The sequence below is a fragment of the Antrostomus carolinensis genome, unplaced genomic scaffold, assembly GCF_000700745.2.
Source record: "Antrostomus carolinensis isolate BGI_N321 unplaced genomic scaffold, ASM70074v2 scaffold44729, whole genome shotgun sequence".
NCBI lineage: Eukaryota > Metazoa > Chordata > Aves > Caprimulgiformes > Caprimulgidae > Antrostomus > Antrostomus carolinensis.
In genome coordinates this window covers 21320-39830 of record NW_010338747.1, presented here as the reverse complement: position 1 = coordinate 39830, position 18511 = coordinate 21320, and the positions used below count along the sequence as shown (strand labels likewise).

The 18511-nt window shown below is 40.8% G+C and overlaps 1 protein-coding gene across 1 annotated transcript in view; it reads right to left on the bottom strand.

Moving 5' to 3' along the window:
• Window positions 1–567: 567 nt before the first annotated feature.
• The window catches only part of LOC104518230 (SEC14-like protein 1), a gene marked incomplete at its 3' end in the record, with an annotated part of 38083 nt that continues 20139 nt past the window's right edge, over window positions 568–18511 (bottom strand). The window contains exons 2-14 of the mRNA XM_010175610.1: window positions 15432–15581; window positions 15210–15341; window positions 13073–13201; window positions 12584–12818; window positions 11733–11842; window positions 10512–10701; window positions 7387–7475; window positions 6360–6430; window positions 4802–4973; window positions 4366–4500; window positions 2499–2633; window positions 1798–2049; window positions 568–746 (exon numbers count right to left, since the gene is read on the bottom strand). Of these exons, the coding sequence (XP_010173912.1) occupies window positions 568–746; window positions 1798–2049; window positions 2499–2633; window positions 4366–4500; window positions 4802–4973; window positions 6360–6430; window positions 7387–7475; window positions 10512–10701; window positions 11733–11842; window positions 12584–12818; window positions 13073–13201; window positions 15210–15341; window positions 15432–15581 (1979 nt within the window). The remainder of the gene's footprint in view (window positions 747–1797; window positions 2050–2498; window positions 2634–4365; window positions 4501–4801; window positions 4974–6359; window positions 6431–7386; window positions 7476–10511; window positions 10702–11732; window positions 11843–12583; window positions 12819–13072; window positions 13202–15209; window positions 15342–15431; window positions 15582–18511) is intronic.

Sequence of the window (18511 nt, the reverse complement as noted above, 5' to 3'; positions counted from 1 at the left end):
TCATGTGGGACGGTGTCAAACGCCTTGCAATTTATATTGTAATTGTTCTCAAACTGAATCAAACGCAAGTAACGGTTTTGGTGCAGACAGTCAAAAGCTTTTCTGCCTCACCACAATGACAATGGGGGTGCCAAAGGCCTTGCAAAAACCAGCTGCAGTTCAAAAGGACTGAGAAATAGTTTCAGTCAAGTAGATCAGCTCCCAGGAGACTGAGCTGAACTGACTCAATGCCACTTTGAGTTGCAGTCATTTTAATGTGACAACCTGCCAAAGCCCAACAACTCACACAACGCTTTCCCAGCAGAGCAAAGTGACCAATGATGATCACAATGAGATAACTAATTAACCCCTTTTATACACTAGTTGCCCCCGGTGCCAGTACTGGTTGAAATTTTTTGTTTTCTTTGTTTGGTTGTTGGTTGATTGGGTTGGGTTTTTTTGAGGCCTAAGAAAACACAAGTCCTCCCAATTTACTTGAATTTAAGTGAACTTGACGCTGGCTTGATCATCTAAAGTATCAGAAAGGTTTGACATCAGCCAACCTTCACGAACCTCAGCCAGACATACCTGAAATCTTCAGATCCTATTACTTCTGTGTAGTACATCACTTTACATTTGTGAGAGGAGACCTGCAGAGATGCTAAGACATCATCCACACGAGGCAGGTTGGTTGCAGCACAGGCAGGCATGCTATGAAATTTCCACTGGAGAATATAGAAGCCAGGCCACCTGGTCACATGCGATCCCTGGAAGCAGCCGCAGCAAAAATTGAACATTAACTTTGTTAACACAAAGATTTGTAGGCTTGAAATTTTTTTTCCAATCTTAGAAAAACTGCCTACATGCCCAGAATTTTTTTGCCCAATGCCAACATTTCAGTTCCTCAGCATAACGGCAGTGCCAGGCAACTCTCCCCAAACAGCATGCTTATAAAATTATGTCAGAATGCCAGCAATTCCTCCTGCTTTTTAACAGTGTCAAGGGGTTAGTATTTAAATACACTGAAAGGACAAAGTTCATGTTGAAAACACTATCATTTTTTTTTCCATTTAGTTTCATTAACAGCTGTCCTTTGAGATTGAAAAGAGCAGTCAAGGCTCCTGCCTCTGAGAAAGAAAGTGCAGTTCAAGAGGTCACTGCCTATATTTCCAGATTAACACTTCCCATCAGATGATTTAAGGAGCTCCTTTTTCAAAGGCTGTTCAACTCTTATTTCAAGTCAAAGGGAAGAGCAGTGGCAGAGTGTGACTGCAAACATGCTGCATGTAATATCAAATTTGGTAATTAAAGGATAGGTTGCAAATGCCATAAAAATAAAAAAAAACCAACAACTTCAGGATCCTTGGCCATAGGGAGCTCCTTGAGGTGCCTGTCAGAGGGACAAACACACAGAAGCTCAGTCTTAATTTCCACACTTCTCTCATTACTGAAGACACTATGATATTCTTCAAACGCCAACTGTCTGCTCAGAAGGTAACAGTCAAAATTACAGCCCAAAGTGCACCTTGCTACTTTCTGGATGTGTGCTACATTCTAGGTGGCTGCCCTATATTCATTGCTGATCCATCTCAGTCAGTATTGGGCTGATGCAACCTCCCCTCACAGCAGATCCCATGTAAATTCCATCCCCGTTCCCTGCAGCATGCAGCTCGGAACGTACGCTGAAATGCCGGCCAAAAGCAAGCAGACAGTGCGGAGCTGAATCACCACTCAGGCATCAATAACAATTGTGAATGAGAACATTTAGTTTTGGAGCTAGCTTCCATCTGCTCCCACACGAGGATTCAGCAGTCTTACCTGCACACTCTCCCCTTCTTTGCAGATAAGAGGAGACTCCACCATGCTGTAATCACGCCCCAACTGCCAGACTTTGTCTATCAACTGGACATTGTTCCCACCAGGAGATGTAATACTGTGAGCGCCCAGAGATTCCTTTTTAGGAGGCTGTGGAGCTCTTTTGGAATGAAAGATGTTAAAAACAATGTCACCCTTGCACACGTCAAAATCCCACGTGATCACAGATGAGGCATCCACAATTTGAATGAGCACCTGAGACAGAAACGTCATATTAGAAAATAGCACTTTGCTCAGTAAAGACAGAAACTCTTACCCGAGAAAGATGACAAAACCCAGAGGTTCTGTTGGTGGGTTTAATTTAGACATTTAAAAAGGCAGTGTAGATACATATTCTCTCCTGATGGAGTGTCCTTATTTGACCCATGACTTTCAGAAGCTCTCAAGTAGCTTCTGAGAGTATCATTTGTCTTTGCTTAGAAGGACACTGATTTGAATAGAGTAAAAACCAGTAATACTCTCTAAATGACAACAAGATGATACCAGAAATGGTCAAAAACTTCAGCTACTAAAGCATCATTATGCACTAGAACTACAGAAGTACAAGGTGGAAGCACAGCAAGAAAATAATCAAGTGCTAAACCATTTTCAGTCCAGGGCAGAAGGCTGAGATGAAAGAAAGGAAGGGTAGGCTGCAGCCATACCTCATGCGGAGCTCCTTTGAAGACACTTGCAGACTGGTAGATTGTCTCAGTCCAGAGCTTTATGTCTTCATTTTCCAATTCTTCTGCTGTCCGGTAGAGGGACTTGGGAACCAGCCCACCCTCTGGTACTTCACACTGAAGACACAAACAGCCATTAAAAACTACCCATCCCCTCTGTACACCCACACCCTGTCCTGCTCTCTGTCTGCTAGCTGCAGAAACACAAACTCCCATTCGGCAAGTACTCTGAAGAATGAGACATGAACAGAGTTTGAAACTGGTTCTATAGCTTGTACCTCATACATACATAAAGTTATTATACAATGAACTGGTTTAGGTGAGTTTGCAGAACTAGACACCAGAGGAAGAGATCTTGCATACACACAACAGCCACCAGCACAGAAAATGATGGTGCAAATGCTGTAGTTATCACTCATACTGCCCTACACTTAAGGAAGATGTGAGCCACTTCGGAATCCGGAGGAAAGTGGCAATAGCAACTCAGTCTAAAAAACATATCCTCCAGGGACCTGAAAGAACTGGGGTAGCTAAATTTTAGGATGAAGGATGGTGGGGAGATACAGTAAGTTTCCAAAAGGTAAAAGGATATTGCAGTCAGGAAGGTAACGGTTTTGAAGTGAAAACTGCCTGGACAGGTCAGTACTGGAACCGATTACACAACTTCCCCAGGCAATCATCTTTTTAAAGAAGTCTCTAGTAATGAAGTTAGACAACGATCTGATCAGGAATAGGTTCTACAGAAGTGTCTGGGGCAGTAGAAGAGTTTGATAACCAAACTACAACACAGAATTGAAAGGATCTTTGAGGAGTCACTTTTGTTCAAATATCCAGAAGTAAAGAGAAAGCGACTCTATCGGCAGGAAGCGCTGTAGCAATTTGCTTTCTGCTCACATTCACTTTTGCTGACTTAAGCCAGGATTTTGCCAAGCTCCAAGCTCTCAAGCTCCAAGTTAGATAGCACAAACTCTCTCCATTAACAGCTACTGCTGCAGCAAAAAGCAGCCCACTGAAGATAAACACATGCTCTACTCCATCACATCTAACAGCACTTCATTACCATTTGAGACTGTGTTTGAAAAGACCTAGATGAATTTTTCAAGAATGGTACAGAAGTTAAGCTAGAAAGTGTACAGGGGCTTAAAACTTAAGCCTGAAATTTTATTTTAACACAGCTGAGTTCAGAAAAAAAAAATCATCCAAGTGTTCCTGTGACAGAGGGTCTAGAAAATGCCTGAGTTGCACCCCTACACCTCAGTCACACCAGTGAGCCTGTGCTGTCAAAAACATTACAGAGAAAACAAACCTTACAGTATCACTGAGATACTAAAATGCCAGATTCAACCAACACCCATGGTCTAGGCAGGAAACAGCTACCAAGGCACATGACAAGGGACTGAGAAATCACAGTATCCTGCAGTAAAACCATTTTTTGTTTGTTGTGGGTGAATGCACATCCTGAGCTAGGAGACCTGGCTGTTTGGTAGCAGATGTGCCACGTATTTCCTTGGGCTCCTGGTGGTCCCAGTTAGTTCTTTTAGGTGAAACAGACTCTTCTGATGAGCTGATGGTGACAGCTCCTGCTCACTGCTGTGCTACCATGTCTGCTTGAACCTGACAGGTAACAGGGACTACAGCTTTTAACTATATCTGCCTACTTTGAGAAGTTACTTGGTATTCATTATAAAGAAGTATTGTACTTTTTAAAGTCGATCCAGGAGAAAACACTAAGCCTGGAATCCTACATCATAGCTCCCACCTCCAAACTACATCTAGGCTTCTTTTTTCTAGAGGAGCAGGGGAATAAAAAACCTCACAAGTTGCTACATGCACTAGTTTTTAGTCATACCATGCACTCTCCACCAAGAAAATCAGGGATAATTTCTTTATCAATGTAATCGAGCAGTCCCCCAGGACCCTGGTAGTCATTTCCAGCATAAATAAGGAATTTCTTTCTAGTGTTGTCATCAATGAATGGACTAACCTGCAAACAAAGAGAAACAGAATAGATTAGGCTCCCACATTTTCCTTGAGTCAATTCTGAAGGAGTTAGTTTGATCACATTAAGTGTTTCCATCCTTGTTATGCAAAGTTCATGTTATAAAGAAGCTAAATTAACCAATTATGTAAGCAAGTTCTTAGGCAGTGTTTTTAAATCCATTCCAGAAATCCCATAAAAGATGTTTCCAAATGGTAACATTTCCTGCTTATAAAGCCCAATTTCCAAAGCGCTTTTACAAACTACAAATGTGAGAGCTGAGGAATGCCTGGAACTACAAACATACCAGTGTCCAAAGAACTGGGAATACTCGAGGTGCTCTGAGGATTAGAAGACGACCCAAAGTCTCAGGGTAATTAGCTTCAACCACCTCAATGATTCTTAGCAATGCTTTGACACCAGGTCTCCACAAATGTCGCATGTTCAAGCCTTCCAGATCTACTAGACAGGTCCAAGAGCTGAATTTGAGAAAGACAAAAAGAAACACCTCAATGGCATCAAAATTCTCCTCTCTTATGCAACTGTCCAATGTACCCAAATGGTGGACCCTGCTGCAGATTTTGGTTTCTTCTATTTTACCTCCTTGCTTTGCGCTACCTGTAGACTCTGGAGTTTAAGATCCTTAGAATAGAAATGTCTTTCAGTGGGCCAAGCACAGTTACAGAGTACATACAAAGATCTCTTTTCTATAGGAAAGATGTATGTTCTTAATTCTAAATACTGAGCTTCAGCATATGCTTTAGTTACTTTCCAAGTTCAGATCATGTCCTGGGCACGAATTCAAGATGTACAGCTGTGCTGTACCAGCATGATGCTGTACCTGAAATGATGCACAAGGCTTCTGTGCAACAGCAAACACTTCTGTGTTTCACTATAAATGTTTACCATGTAGTCCTTTAGGATTACTTCCTAGTCCTTAGGATTACTACCAATTAAGTCCACTAGGCAGCACAATTTCATAGGAACACAGATGAAACCCACCTCTTGGATTTGACCTCCCACCGAGTTCTTTAACAGGGAAAAGATAAGCAGACATACCATGCATCCCTGAACCTTTACAGAGTAAGGGAGGGAGTCAGAAATTGAAAAGAGTCCAAGAAACTCTGTTTCTTGTCAGCACCAGCCCTGCATTCATTCCACACCCTTAAATCCATTTTGCATTTAGCACTCTCATAAGTGACCCCTACCATGACTTGTGGATGGGATAGAAAGCCATTTTTGACTGAACTTCACATGAAGTCATGCCAGTACTTGGGAAACTAGATCCCAGGTTCACAGGAGTCTCATGACCTCACCTTGGATCAAGAGTTGAGTAACTGCATATAATAAATGGAGAATGCAAACAAGAACTGAGTGTAATGAGCCTTGGTACAGACTGTGGATGAACAAGTGACAAGAAAACAATACCTGAAACTACAGGAAAAGTTATCCATGATATTATCATGGCCTGAATTTCTTTGGCAGCCTGTACCAACATCTGTCTATAAAATCTCCCAAACCAAGAATGGGAGGTAGGCTGCATTGCTTTGCAAGACCCCCAGCAGCAGAAGAGATTAGAAACAGAACACCCCCCATGTAGAGCCATTATGAGCATGGCACAGGCTGCTGGAGCGGGTGCTGAGTTTCCCTCAGGCTTGACCACACAGGTTCACTCCAGAGGTAACTGGGGAGGCTCTCCCTCAACTCTACCTGTGCTTGTGTCTTCATGCAAGACACAGAGCCTACCCTGTGCTTGTTCCACTTTAATAAACTTTGCTCAGCAGCATCACATCGTTTGATGTTCCCCCACACACACTGTGAAACCAGGTAATTCCCAAATTGCAGACCCACTGGCTGTATTTTACCTTATTGGCCTGCCAAAAACTTTTGTGTTCTCCTCACATCGTCTCAGTCCTTCTTCATTTATTGAAAGAACCTGTACAAGAAAACATGTGGTTTAGAGAAGACAGTCTTTAACTCAGTAGATGGGATAAAAAACCCCATGTTTATATTCAAAGACTAATTAAAACTACAAGCTCAAACCAGCATCAATTTTTTTTCCCAAAGAATGAACTAGAAATCCCATTGTTTACCCCATAGGTTGATCTTGTTGAAAAATAAACATACCTTTCCATAAAAGCAGTAAAACATAAGCAAGATCCTCCTGAAAACTGAGACCCAGGAGTGATACAGACAAGACATCTCCCTACACTTCCGCCCCTTTAAGCACTGATTTCATGTTTACTCAGAAATTAAAGCCTCTTTTTAAGTCATAGAAAGCAACCCTGAAACAGAACTATGGCAAACAAAGTTTAGTGTGCGACTGGAAAAGCCACTAGAAGAGAAAAAGTAAAACCCAGTCCCTGCTTCTAGTGGTTACTCTGGCCAGGACTGCCATACTAGGAGTCCAAAAAAAAATTGCAGATCTGGAATTCTGCCAGCTTTCTGCTTGGAAACTGAGCAGATCCACAAAAACACAGCCTGAGTGATGCCTTTAGAGAAGGCAAAATTAGATGCAAGTACTTTTTCTTTAAAAAGAAATTATTCTTATCCTTAGAGCACAGGCTTGACAAAATCTGAGCATGGCATTTTATCTTCTGTACAAATGCAGAGACTTAAGTTTGAAGCACTGCAAAAACTGCAGAAGAATCTGTAAAAATGCTACCCAATAACTACAGGAGCTGCCAGGAACTACGCCTTTCCGCCATCACTTTGCAGTTGGAAAGAATGCAGCAGATCAGCTACCAGGAGCTTGCAGATGTATTCAAACCAAAAACAGACGGCCAGAGAGTACATCAAAATATCTCGAGTGATGAATGTTCTGGCAGAGGAGGAAACTTCTAAATGAAAATATCACATTGTTAGCAACTTGCTGTCTCCAAAAATACTTACGTATCGAAGCAAGGCCTCTTCCCCAAGAGCTCGTACTAAGCCTTTAGTATCCATCTGTCCCAACCTCAGCACGTACAGTGGACGGCCATCTGAATAACAAGAACAAATACATCAACATAACCCTTATTTTTACAGCAATTGACAATTTGAGTGAATTAGTTTCATGCTAAAAATCCAAATGGAAACAAGCCATAATAAGTTCAAACTTTGTTGTAGAGCTGGAAGAGGGAGAACCTGGAGCAGATGGCAAGATAAAACTTCACCCTGCCCAGCTGCACCAAAAGATTGCCTGTAAATGGACTGTGAAAGTTTAATGGAGACATCTTGATGCAGAAATAGCTCCCCTAAAGCAAGGAAATAGCAAGGAAAATTCAAAGGACTTCAACAAGTACATTGGTACTCACAAGATCCTGGTACACACAATTAAAGACACAGAACTATAATTAGCTTCCAGGACAGCTAAGATACAGGAGAACCTTTAGTCCATCAGTGTAAGTGAAGAGCTGGGATGAAGGTTGCAAGCCTTCTATCACACATGATGCTCTGGATTGCTCACAGCAATCTGTCTGGAAAAGTAGTTACCCTGAGTTCTGGAAATTAGTGAAACAAAGTGTTCACACTTTGCTTGCTTTCTGCAGTATTTGCTGGAAGCTGTGTCATTACGTATGATGCGGAGCTGGCACACAGCCGTACTTATGCAGGTCAAGCCTGGTGAGAACAGACTCAGGTCCAGAGAACAGCTTCAGATGTACCCTCAGCATTCCAAGCCTTGCCTTTTCATGGTCATCTTCCTGCACACTGGGGCATCCTGACACTGCCCAGGATACAAAAACATTAAGCTCAACAACTGCATTGGCTGAATTTGAGAATGAAAGCCTGCATTTCTGGTTCATTTCAGAAGCTAGGTGTCTGAAACAGCTTTCATCCTTGTCCTAAAGCTGTGATGCATCTGTTTTAAGCTTTGCTCCATCTTATTCTAGTACATAAGCTAAATAATCACCAACTTATAAAAGTGAATATGCTAGGACACAAAATAAAAAATTAAAAAAACCAAACCCGAACTTTCTACATAAAAATCTCCGTTAAGTCCTGTTGTCTGTTTAGTTTCACTTCCCTCCAAGAACTGCAAAAAGAGTTCTTATTTGACTCGTTATCATTAAGTCCTTTGAGTCCATTAAGTCCATTGAGTCAATGACTCATTATCATTAAGTCCTTTGAGACACGAGGAAAGAAACTGTAAAAATATGCTAAAAAATCCTAACAACCAAAACTGCAGAGTCAAGGCAAGTTATTTATTTGGTAAAGACACTGAACTCCATGAAAGTTCAGTCTTTTGTGTTTTATCAGGTGGTCTAAAAGAAAATGTTGTTTTAACATCAGCACACACTTCTCTGGGAATGTACTGTTTAGCTTTTGAAACACTCAACAAAAAGTGCTATTAAGCTTCATAGCAGGTCTCCCTCCCTCCCTCACAGATGCACACACATCCAAAACCAAACTAAGAGCTTACTAACCCTGGTCCACCCAAATGACACGAGGGAAAGTCTCAGCTGACAGTGCTGTATTATCACTGTATATTTTATATCTTATTAGAGTTTTGTGATTTAAAAAAAACGCCAACATTTGACTGAAGCATTCATGTCAAAATAAAAGCCACTCAGATGTACAGAAAACTGTGCTAATTGAAAGCAAAAATAATAACTTTTATTCTTTTGCAGTAACAGCTCATTCTAGACAATGTGCCTCATAACCACTGCTGCCTTTGCTTTAGTGATAAAAGCTGTAAGGAACCCAGCTAGCTTAAGTTTGGCACATCTAGCACGTGTAGGAGGAAAGGAACAATACTGGAAAAGAAGGTTTAAAAAAAGAACCTACCACTGTAAATTACAGAGAATTGCTCAGTTTTGAAATTCTGCAATTCTGACAAACCCATGCTTTACTTGTGGGCATGCTGCAAAAGAGATCAAAGGAACTGGATGGGAAGGGAGGGGAGTGTGCAGGTCAACACAAGACTGAAGAACTTCTCAGAAAAACATGAAACAACCCTGTGATGCATTCTGTACCTTTCTACTCACTGACAAGGACCCAGTTACGAGCTATTGACAGAGAAGTCTTTGCAAAGTAAGGACAAGGAACTGAAAGAAAGGGAGAACTCATTCACAGGTCTTTTTCTCTACAATCTTTACACGCATATTCTCATTTTCCACTTTCTCAGTTTGAGGTCTGTCAAACCCAAAGCAGCAGGGGAGAGCCATTCAAGCTCTTCAGCTTCACACCGATTAAACTTCTGTGTCCTCTCTGTCTCCTGGCCACTACTGTCGACAGCATCCTGTCCTGCTTCATACACTTCTTGTAACAGGAAGAGATAGCAAAAACAATGGAGCCTAGTAAGGAAAAGACTAAATCAGAACTCAGATAGCTCACAGTGAGAGATCATTTCCTTATCTAAAGAGCCCAGCTTGCCTCAAGCAAAAAATTCCAGAACATTTCATTTCTGTGTTGTATTAGCAACAAGATCAGTGCATGTTAAAGCAAGTGGAGGGATAAGGAAGCATGTCAGGCATAGTCATCTGTGTTTTAAAGATCTGGCTGTGGCTCGCCAAACACAGGGAATTCAGCCAAAGCTGCTTCCCTTCTTAAATAAACCTGCTCTATTGGATGTTTTTGCAGCATCCCACTTCTCATCATTAAGCTAATTGTACTGCCAAATAAGTATTCACATATACTATTAGCAGCCTTGCACAACATCAGAAATAAGTTGATTAGAAAGACATACTTATTTACAAACATCTTTTAATCACTGAAAGAGAATACTCAGCATTTGTATAACACCCTTCTAAGCATCTCAGAGCACTACAGAAGTGCAATTAATAACTTTTTAAAGCTAGTGGCAAAGCAGAACTCTTCAGAGAGTTAAATATGTCAGTATTAGGCAAAAAGATTCGGACCTAGGAGTCTGCCTCCACCAACAAAGGAGCTGGCAACATCAATTTAAATGCATTTAGTACAAAACAACTGGGAAGTTCTAACAGTCTTTCCAGTCACCTCTAGCTAATAGGGGGACAACCATCACCTTTAATTCAGAACATAAAAAGGCTGTTCAATATCCACCCTATAGAACATACCTTTGTCATGGTGATGCCAGCCGCCTGCATAGTAATCTTGGAGTACCTGAGGAGGGTTCCAGGTGTCTAGAATATAGTCTACCTGGTGCTGCTTACGCCACGTCAGCGACTGGCAAAGGATCTCTCTTGCTTTATCAATGTTGAAGTCCCGGGCACGCAGGAATCTTAAAATGTGCTCATCCTTTGGGATCTATTAAAAAACACCCAATAAACCAGATTTTGTATTCAAGGTTTGAAACCAGAACAAAAACCAACAGAAGGTGAAAATGTGCAGCCCTGCACCAATGCAAGAGGATGGTGTGTAACACTGGAAGTTACTCAAGCAAATCAAGTCTTTGTTTGCAACAAAAACACGAGCCCTGTTAGGTACTGCAGCTACCATCACATGAGGGATATACACATTTAATGAACTCTAATGCAATCTTTTACACCTGTATGACCATGCTAAGTCAGTCCAATTTCAATGAACCTAGGGGTGAAACATAGACTGTACTTCATGGCTAAGTAAAAGGAAGCTGAGACATACATGCCCATCACAAGCCTCAATCTCAATCATAGAATCATAGAATGGTTTGGATTGGAAGGGACCTTAAAGATCATCCAGTTCCAATCCCCCTGCCATCAGCAGGGACATAGACTGTACTTCATGGCTAAGTAAAAGGAAGCTGAGACATACATGCCCATCACAAGCCACTGGAAAACCCCCAGCCCTGCTCTCAATCATAGAATCATAGAATGGTTTGGATTGGAAGGGACCTTAAAGATCATCCAGTTCCAATCCCCCTGCCATCAGCAGGGACACCTTCCACTAGATCAGGAAGGTGTGACTGATGATGATTTAACTGGTCACATTGCTTCCCTTTCAGTACTGCACCTAGGGACACAGATTTGAGAATATGATGTTTGGCCAAAACAAACAAAGGTAAAAATAAGATTATTGTAGAACCAGGCAGCCTTATAAAACTGATGTTATTCCCCTGTGCTGGTTTATTGACATTCTGAGAGGCAGTCACACTGGCTTAAATGATCAGTCAGCTGGACAGTCACATAAACAACGTCTATTGCCACTGTATAGACTTAATTTAGGTATTCTGTTTTGATCATGGAGGACCACTTGCCAGGAGCAGTTAGCCACAGGATGTGTAGCATGATGTTTCATCAGGTCCACCTCACACATCACACATTCTGAGACAGAGCCACCAGAGACCAAGAGTAACTTACTTTGCCTTTGTGCGTCTCCTGCAGCCACTGTCTCAGCCGAATGAGGCAGCTTTCCTGCATCGGTGTCAGGTCACCCAAATAACGCTTGATGTAGTCTGCGTCTAGCTTGTCTAGAAGGAGATGGACATGTGGTTAGAGTGGTCCTGAGCTGACCTAGTCAAAGTAGCAAATGATCCCATATACTGATATCTGAGGCAGGGAAGCAGCTGCTCTGTGTTCTGTGCAGGCAGAGCTGAATAAAGTTTATTTGCATCAATTAAAAGATGAGTAAGGCAACATACACAGTCATCTTAATGTTAAACCAAGAAGATTAATTCTCATTCTGCAACTTACTAAGAAGTAAAACCAGGCATTTATAAAAGCATTTTGCCAGTATATTCAGATTTGTCAAACCACAGCACCATACAGCTTGCTTACTTGAAATACTTAAGAGCAGCTTTGATCTAAATCTCCCAGTGCAAGAATTTTCCCAAATTCCCTTATTAACAGGGGAAGGAAGATATAACAGAGACTGTGTCCAGGGAAGCTTCAGCCCTATCTTCCTCATTATTCCTATAGTTATACCCATCCCTGAATTTCAGAGCAAGAAGTAGGCCATCCATTTGCAATCTAATGAACAGCAAAATCAAGGTTTTTTCCACTCATCTCTGCTCTTCACTTACTACAAAGACCAGCTCCTAACAGCTATCCAAGCTATCCCACGTTACTGCTTTGCAAACCTGCACTTTAGCATTGTACATTACCAAACAAAGAGCCAATGTGAAGATTTTTCAGCTGCCCATGAGAAGCAGCACAGTGCTGAGAGCCTCTACAGTACAAAGAATCCTGCTAAAACATGCCAGACCACCTACCATCAGGCGTTCCTGCTGTGGGCTCTGTGGGGCTGCCTGAGGTGTTGAGGATCTCCTTACTGCTTAAGCCCTCCTTTGTTGCAGAGTCTGGTATATTAATAGCAGGTGAAATTGGTTGCCTTGTGTGGGATGTGCTGCTCTCCAATTTACATGCAACAGGAGGAGTCCAACGAGGAACAAAAGTTATTCCTTCTTCCTCGAGCTGCTTCAGGTAGTATTCTATTATTTCTTTTCCCTTCAAAAAGGAAAATTTATTTCAGCCACTGAAAACATCCATTTAGACACAGAAAGGATTGGGCTGGAAACCCACTAAGTGGTCAGACCTCTCTAAAGATTCCACTTGAAAATACAGACCTAGACACACGCGCTGCCCCAGGCTGAAGAGTAAACAGCCCGGCTGTTTGAGCAGAGCAGCCAGTTACTCGGCAGCAGCTATGTTATCTTTTGGTAACTGAGAGCCAGGCTCCTCCTGCATGACTGCACACTCACCTTCTTGATGCTGCTGGTGTACTGCTTCATGGCAATCTTTTCCACTGTGCTTTCGAAACCAAAAAAAGATTTTATATCCAGACTTGCTGATTGTTCAAAACAGGTCCAGTCTTCATTGTCAGGATGAACCTGTTAATTAAAAGGTATTAGTTACCCATTTAGGTTTTTTTTTTTTCCCCTCACAATATTTGAAATGACTGTTTCTTGTTTTACAGGTTCACACAGTCAAAAACATTCAAGTGGAATCTGCAATCTTTTGCTTCATTTGCAAAACACGGTTTGGAAAAGGTAACACTGAAGAACAAAAAGCTGAGAAGCCTTCCTACGGGTTCAGGGCTAGCACAGCACGGGTTTTTTCTTAACAAAAAAGGAGAGAGTAGAGAAATCCCAGTGCACCAGCCAAGAGCCAAAGGACTGCACATTTATACAACTGTCACTATCTCATTCTAGATACGGGCTGCAGTCCGTAAAGGTAAAACACTCCACAGTGAACTTCTGGCTGCTGCAGGTGGGACTGACAGACCAAGGCCAGCTAGCTTCAAGACGGCAGCAAGCACAGCGTAAGCATTTTCAAGCCCTGCAGCCTAGACATGTTTGCAACAGACACACTGAAACAGACTGTTCCCTCACCGACCTAACAAGTACTTCAGTATTTTGTAGATTGAAAACTGTTTTACTTTGTTTTCCTATGATAATGCTTCAGAAAGAAGAGTAAACTTCTCATTCGGCTGACAGCTCAACACTGCTCTTAGAGCACTCCCAACCTTCTTCTTATATCTTAGTTTGCAAAGAGATGATCCTGAAACAGAGATGTTACTACTCAGAAGGAAAGCTGCTTTCTAAACTCTCTTCAGCTAAAAAAAACTTGTCTAAGGAATTTCCAGGCTGGGTTCCGAATTTGTAGTTATACAAATATCCAGAAGGCTGGATTTCTGAGCATGCAAGTCCTTAAGGTTCCCCTCCCCCTCAAAACATGCTAAAATTGACTGTGCACAGTATCAACACTTTATCACCAGACAACTAGAGAAAACAAACAAACATTTCCCTTCATTTACTTCTTCTGCATTAGGGAATTTGGGGCACAAGAATAGCTTCAATAAGTACAAATCATAATAACATTTAACAATCTTCCTGTCCTTTCATAACTTCAATTATAAAATAACTTTACTAAGAATAAACTTTTAAAAACTATTTATGCTTGAATTAAAATCCCGGTTTTATATTTATTTACTAATTTCTTGATTGAGTAGAGCAAGGTCGAGGAGAAGTGTTGTTTTGTAGTTGTTTATCACATGTATTTTTCTGCATAGCATTTCCCCTGTTTAAACAGAGCTTTCACAAAAAAACTGTAGGTGGAAAAGTATTTTTAAATGTGCACCTTGGAAATAATTGCAGAAAAAAATAAAAGAATAATCAGATAATAGGGTCAAGTGGGTTTGACATCCAGTGACCTTTTAACCATAGTTCTGTATGCAACAGAAAATGTTATCACCTGCACACAAAAAGAATGCCACAATACAGAGAAATCAGTTACATTTGCTAGCTTTGATTTGACCTCTTAACATTGATTTGAAATTTTACTGCTACACGTGTGCTGTGTGAGTCTGAGTACTGGCTAAGCCATTCAGAAAAAAACATGAGCAGAGCATAGCAGCAAGCAAGCCACCAGACTTCTTTCTATCAGAAACTGTCTGCACTGAAGACCAAGAACAGACACAATGGAAAGAATGAGGTTAAAACATAGTTGACTCCAACACTTGTCTGAGTTGAGCAGAAGGCAAGTAAGCTACGCTGAACGTTCCTTTAACAGTTCTGTCAGGGTGTCATCGGCCTCACCAAGCCCCACGCTGCTGTTACAGACCACAGATTTGCCTAAACAGAGCTGTCAAACACAGCAAACTGTTGTGTTCTGCTCTCTGAGAAGATGCTCAAAGCAAGAAGGTGTCAAGCATGTTTCAGTTCTTCAAGCAAGTGTGTTACATTTAACACTAACAATTCTCACTCATGGTGGTGTTTTCGTTCTTTTTTTCTTGCAAGGCAAAAGCCAAGAACAATCCAACTTCTGTGTATGAGACCTAAAATCTAAATGCTGACATAGCTCCTCCACCTGTAGCATCACCAAGAGCCCGTTACTCACTGTGTAACAGCAGTGTTCATTAATAATGACTCTGTTAGAGAAGGTTTCATTGAAGGCTTCTATATGCAAAGTCCTTTCTCGTCTGTTCAAAGAATTCTTCTGGACAAAGTAGACATAATCCACTCCTGAAATCTGAGGAAGATGATATAGATTCCATTAACTTACAATATTCACGTGAAAGGAAATCCAGAAGCATCAAACAGGCACTTCAAACCTAATCACCTTCTTCAATAACCGTGGTGCGTCTATATCCAGCTTACAGCGCCGTTCTATCACATGGATAGCTTCATCATCACTCTTGTATTCGTTGATAATGTCACTGGCTACAAACATGGGGATCAGAGGACATGTAGGAAACCTTCTTTCATATGCCTATAAAGATGGAAAGAGAAGAAAAACTATCATCAGGATTAATTCCCAAGGGCGTGTGTAGGGCTCCTTCGTTGACATCACCAGCATTTGGAGCCCTTCAAACCTGATGCAGGAGGGACTGAGCGTTTCTGTAGCCCACATTACAGCTGAAAAAAAGTCACAGTGCATTCCAAACAATCTATTTATTAATACATTCCTAACATAACCCTTTCCAGGTAAAACTATTTTTAAAGCAACACACAAAATACCCCATTTCTCCCCTCCCTCCAAAAAGGAAATTGTTCGTTATGTACAGTGACAACCCTCTTGTCAGCAATAACAGGAAAACAAGACCCTCTAGTTCTAAAATACCCCAAGACAAAAAAATTATGTGTTGGATTAAAAAAACCCACATGCTAATTATCTGTGTTTCACCAGGCTGCCTAGAGGGTTTTCCATACAGCTCCCAAAGGTCTAATAAAAATATTTCAAAGCCGGTTTCTTAAGCTAATAGAGCTCTCAAGCTCCCTACGCACAGAGTATTCATAATGATTTCACTGCAGTTTATCAGCTTACAATTTTGTCCAACAACACACACTAAGTCTTTCCAATACAATGAGGTCATTTCATACTTCTGAAAATCTAAATTTTTGCAAGAGTGCAGAGCTAGCAATAGCTTTGATTTTGGTTAAAGAACATAGTCAGGAAAATAAATTCACCTCTTAAATACTTGACACACAGGCAGATGGTATTCAACCAGACACACTCAGAAAGGATAGTTAAGAATCTGGGATCAGTAAAACAGGGAAGAGGAAAATTTGAGTTAGCCCTATTAGTAAACTTGTTGAATTTTAGTTTTAGAACTACTGTGGCTGGAGAATACAACATAACTGGTGATTGTTTTGGGGTTTTTTTTTTTCCTTTTCTTTCATAGTCACTAGTGTCCCTCCACTTCTCTTTGGCTTTTTTTCCTCATGCAGTGGCAGTAAAGCAATAGCCATCTTTCCAAATTCTGAATTCTTTCATTTTTGCTATTATCAAAACCTAGTTGGCTTTGGTGAAAAGGCAGGATTTGCAAGGTGTCCCAATGCAGAAGAAAACTTCAGTAACATAAATAAAGTAAATCTGAGAGCAGAACACAAAACAACCCTTTAAATGAGCTACAATATCCACTCTGACCTTTCAAAATAATTTTAACTGCTCTGAAGACAGCTCTGTGCTGGGAGAGGGTGTGGAGGAGAATAAGCAGCAGCTGCAGAAAGCACATGATGGTGGCACTGGAAGAGAAAACATCTCTTAATTCTCTCTTTGTAAGAATAAAAGTACTTCATTTGTTACCAGTGTTCAAACATAGTTTGAATGCAGTGTTACTATAGTGACACTTACTATTTAGTTATTTAGTACCATGCACTGAAACTGTGTCAGCTTTTTTCCCCCTTGTGCATATTTTTAAACTATTTTTGCAGCATGAGTGTCCTGAGTTCATTGAGCTCCTCTGTAACGTACCACAAGTACCACCAGTGAGTTAGTTCACATGTTCCTTTTTCCAAACTTTCCCTCTGTGCACAGATGGTTTTGTTTAAATTAAGAAGAGAAATAATTTCTGGGTTCAGAGATGTGTGCACAATAGAAGTGACAGAGCATCAGTGTCGAAACACAACAGCGAGCAGTGGGGAAAAACCTTTCACAGCTCCAAGAGAAAGGGAGAATGGGTCCTATTCATGTGGTATAGGAAGTTTATTTCATTTCTGGGGCTCTTGTTCTGGACAGAAGGCTTTACATTTTACAGTCTCAGCCCTCTCACTGAATAAGTCTCACCATTCTTTCTAAATTAATCTCTATTTTAACTATATTGACTGTAGTTAAATAAATAGAAAAAGAAAAGATTTGCAGAAGAAGCAGAATTTAAAAGTATTTCTGGTTTTCAGATTGCTTCATTTAATATTTTCATTTTGGGGAAATTGGACTGGATGATCTTTCAAGGTCCCTTCCAATCCCTAACATTCTGTGCGATTCTGTGATTTTACTTTATTTTGAGGACCTTATGTTACAACAATTATTTTATAGACAGGCTAGAAGGGGATGTAGATATCCAACATTTTTCTTACTATTTCCAAAGTATTTTTTCTTTTGGATCACAATGAATTTTCCCCATCTAAGCATTCTTCTCTATGCCAAGCCTTTGCAAGTCTCCTTCATTGCACATATTGATGCATTTCTCATCTCAGTCCTCAAGATGCTTCCCCATTTGTCCTGTGAACACTTGCAAATTACAACATTACCTGCTCATAAGTGTTCATTGAACTGTTAGCAAAAAAAAAAAAAAATGCCTGAGAAGAATTTGTTGTTCTGAGTGGGAAGATGGAATTGAATGTGTTCAGTTTGGAAGAGAACAAAATAATTATCTGCCAAAAGTTGGCAAGCTCAACACTTACAGCAACAAAGTACTTGAAGGTTTCAAAGAGATTAACAGCGACACAGGATTCTTTCTGCATAAAGAACACGCACAGAGAGTACTGAAAACTGTTCTCAGTCAGTTTTACTGGGCTCTTAAATTAGGCTGGTTTTATTTCTTTATGTACCATTGTCAATATGTTCTTGTAACGCATCATTTCTCAGCACAACCTCGTCTGAAGAAAAAGCCATTATAGTAAACCGTAGCCACATCAAAATATTCAACCTGTTTTAAGCACAGGTCTCTGCCACATGTGGCCAGCAGTTCTTTCACGCTGCAGAGTGGGCAGAAAAAAGCTGCAAAAGGCTTTGGGACACCGAAAGATTGTGCTTCACCACAGACCAACACAGCACAGGACAAAACCTGTAATCTGTGGTATGACACAATAAAACATATGAGTCAAAGCAGCACACGCATCGCCAAGACTGGAGCTATTAAAAGAGCATAAGAAGATTAAAGAAAGCTCAAATGCTGCTGTTTCTTTTCTATCAATAGA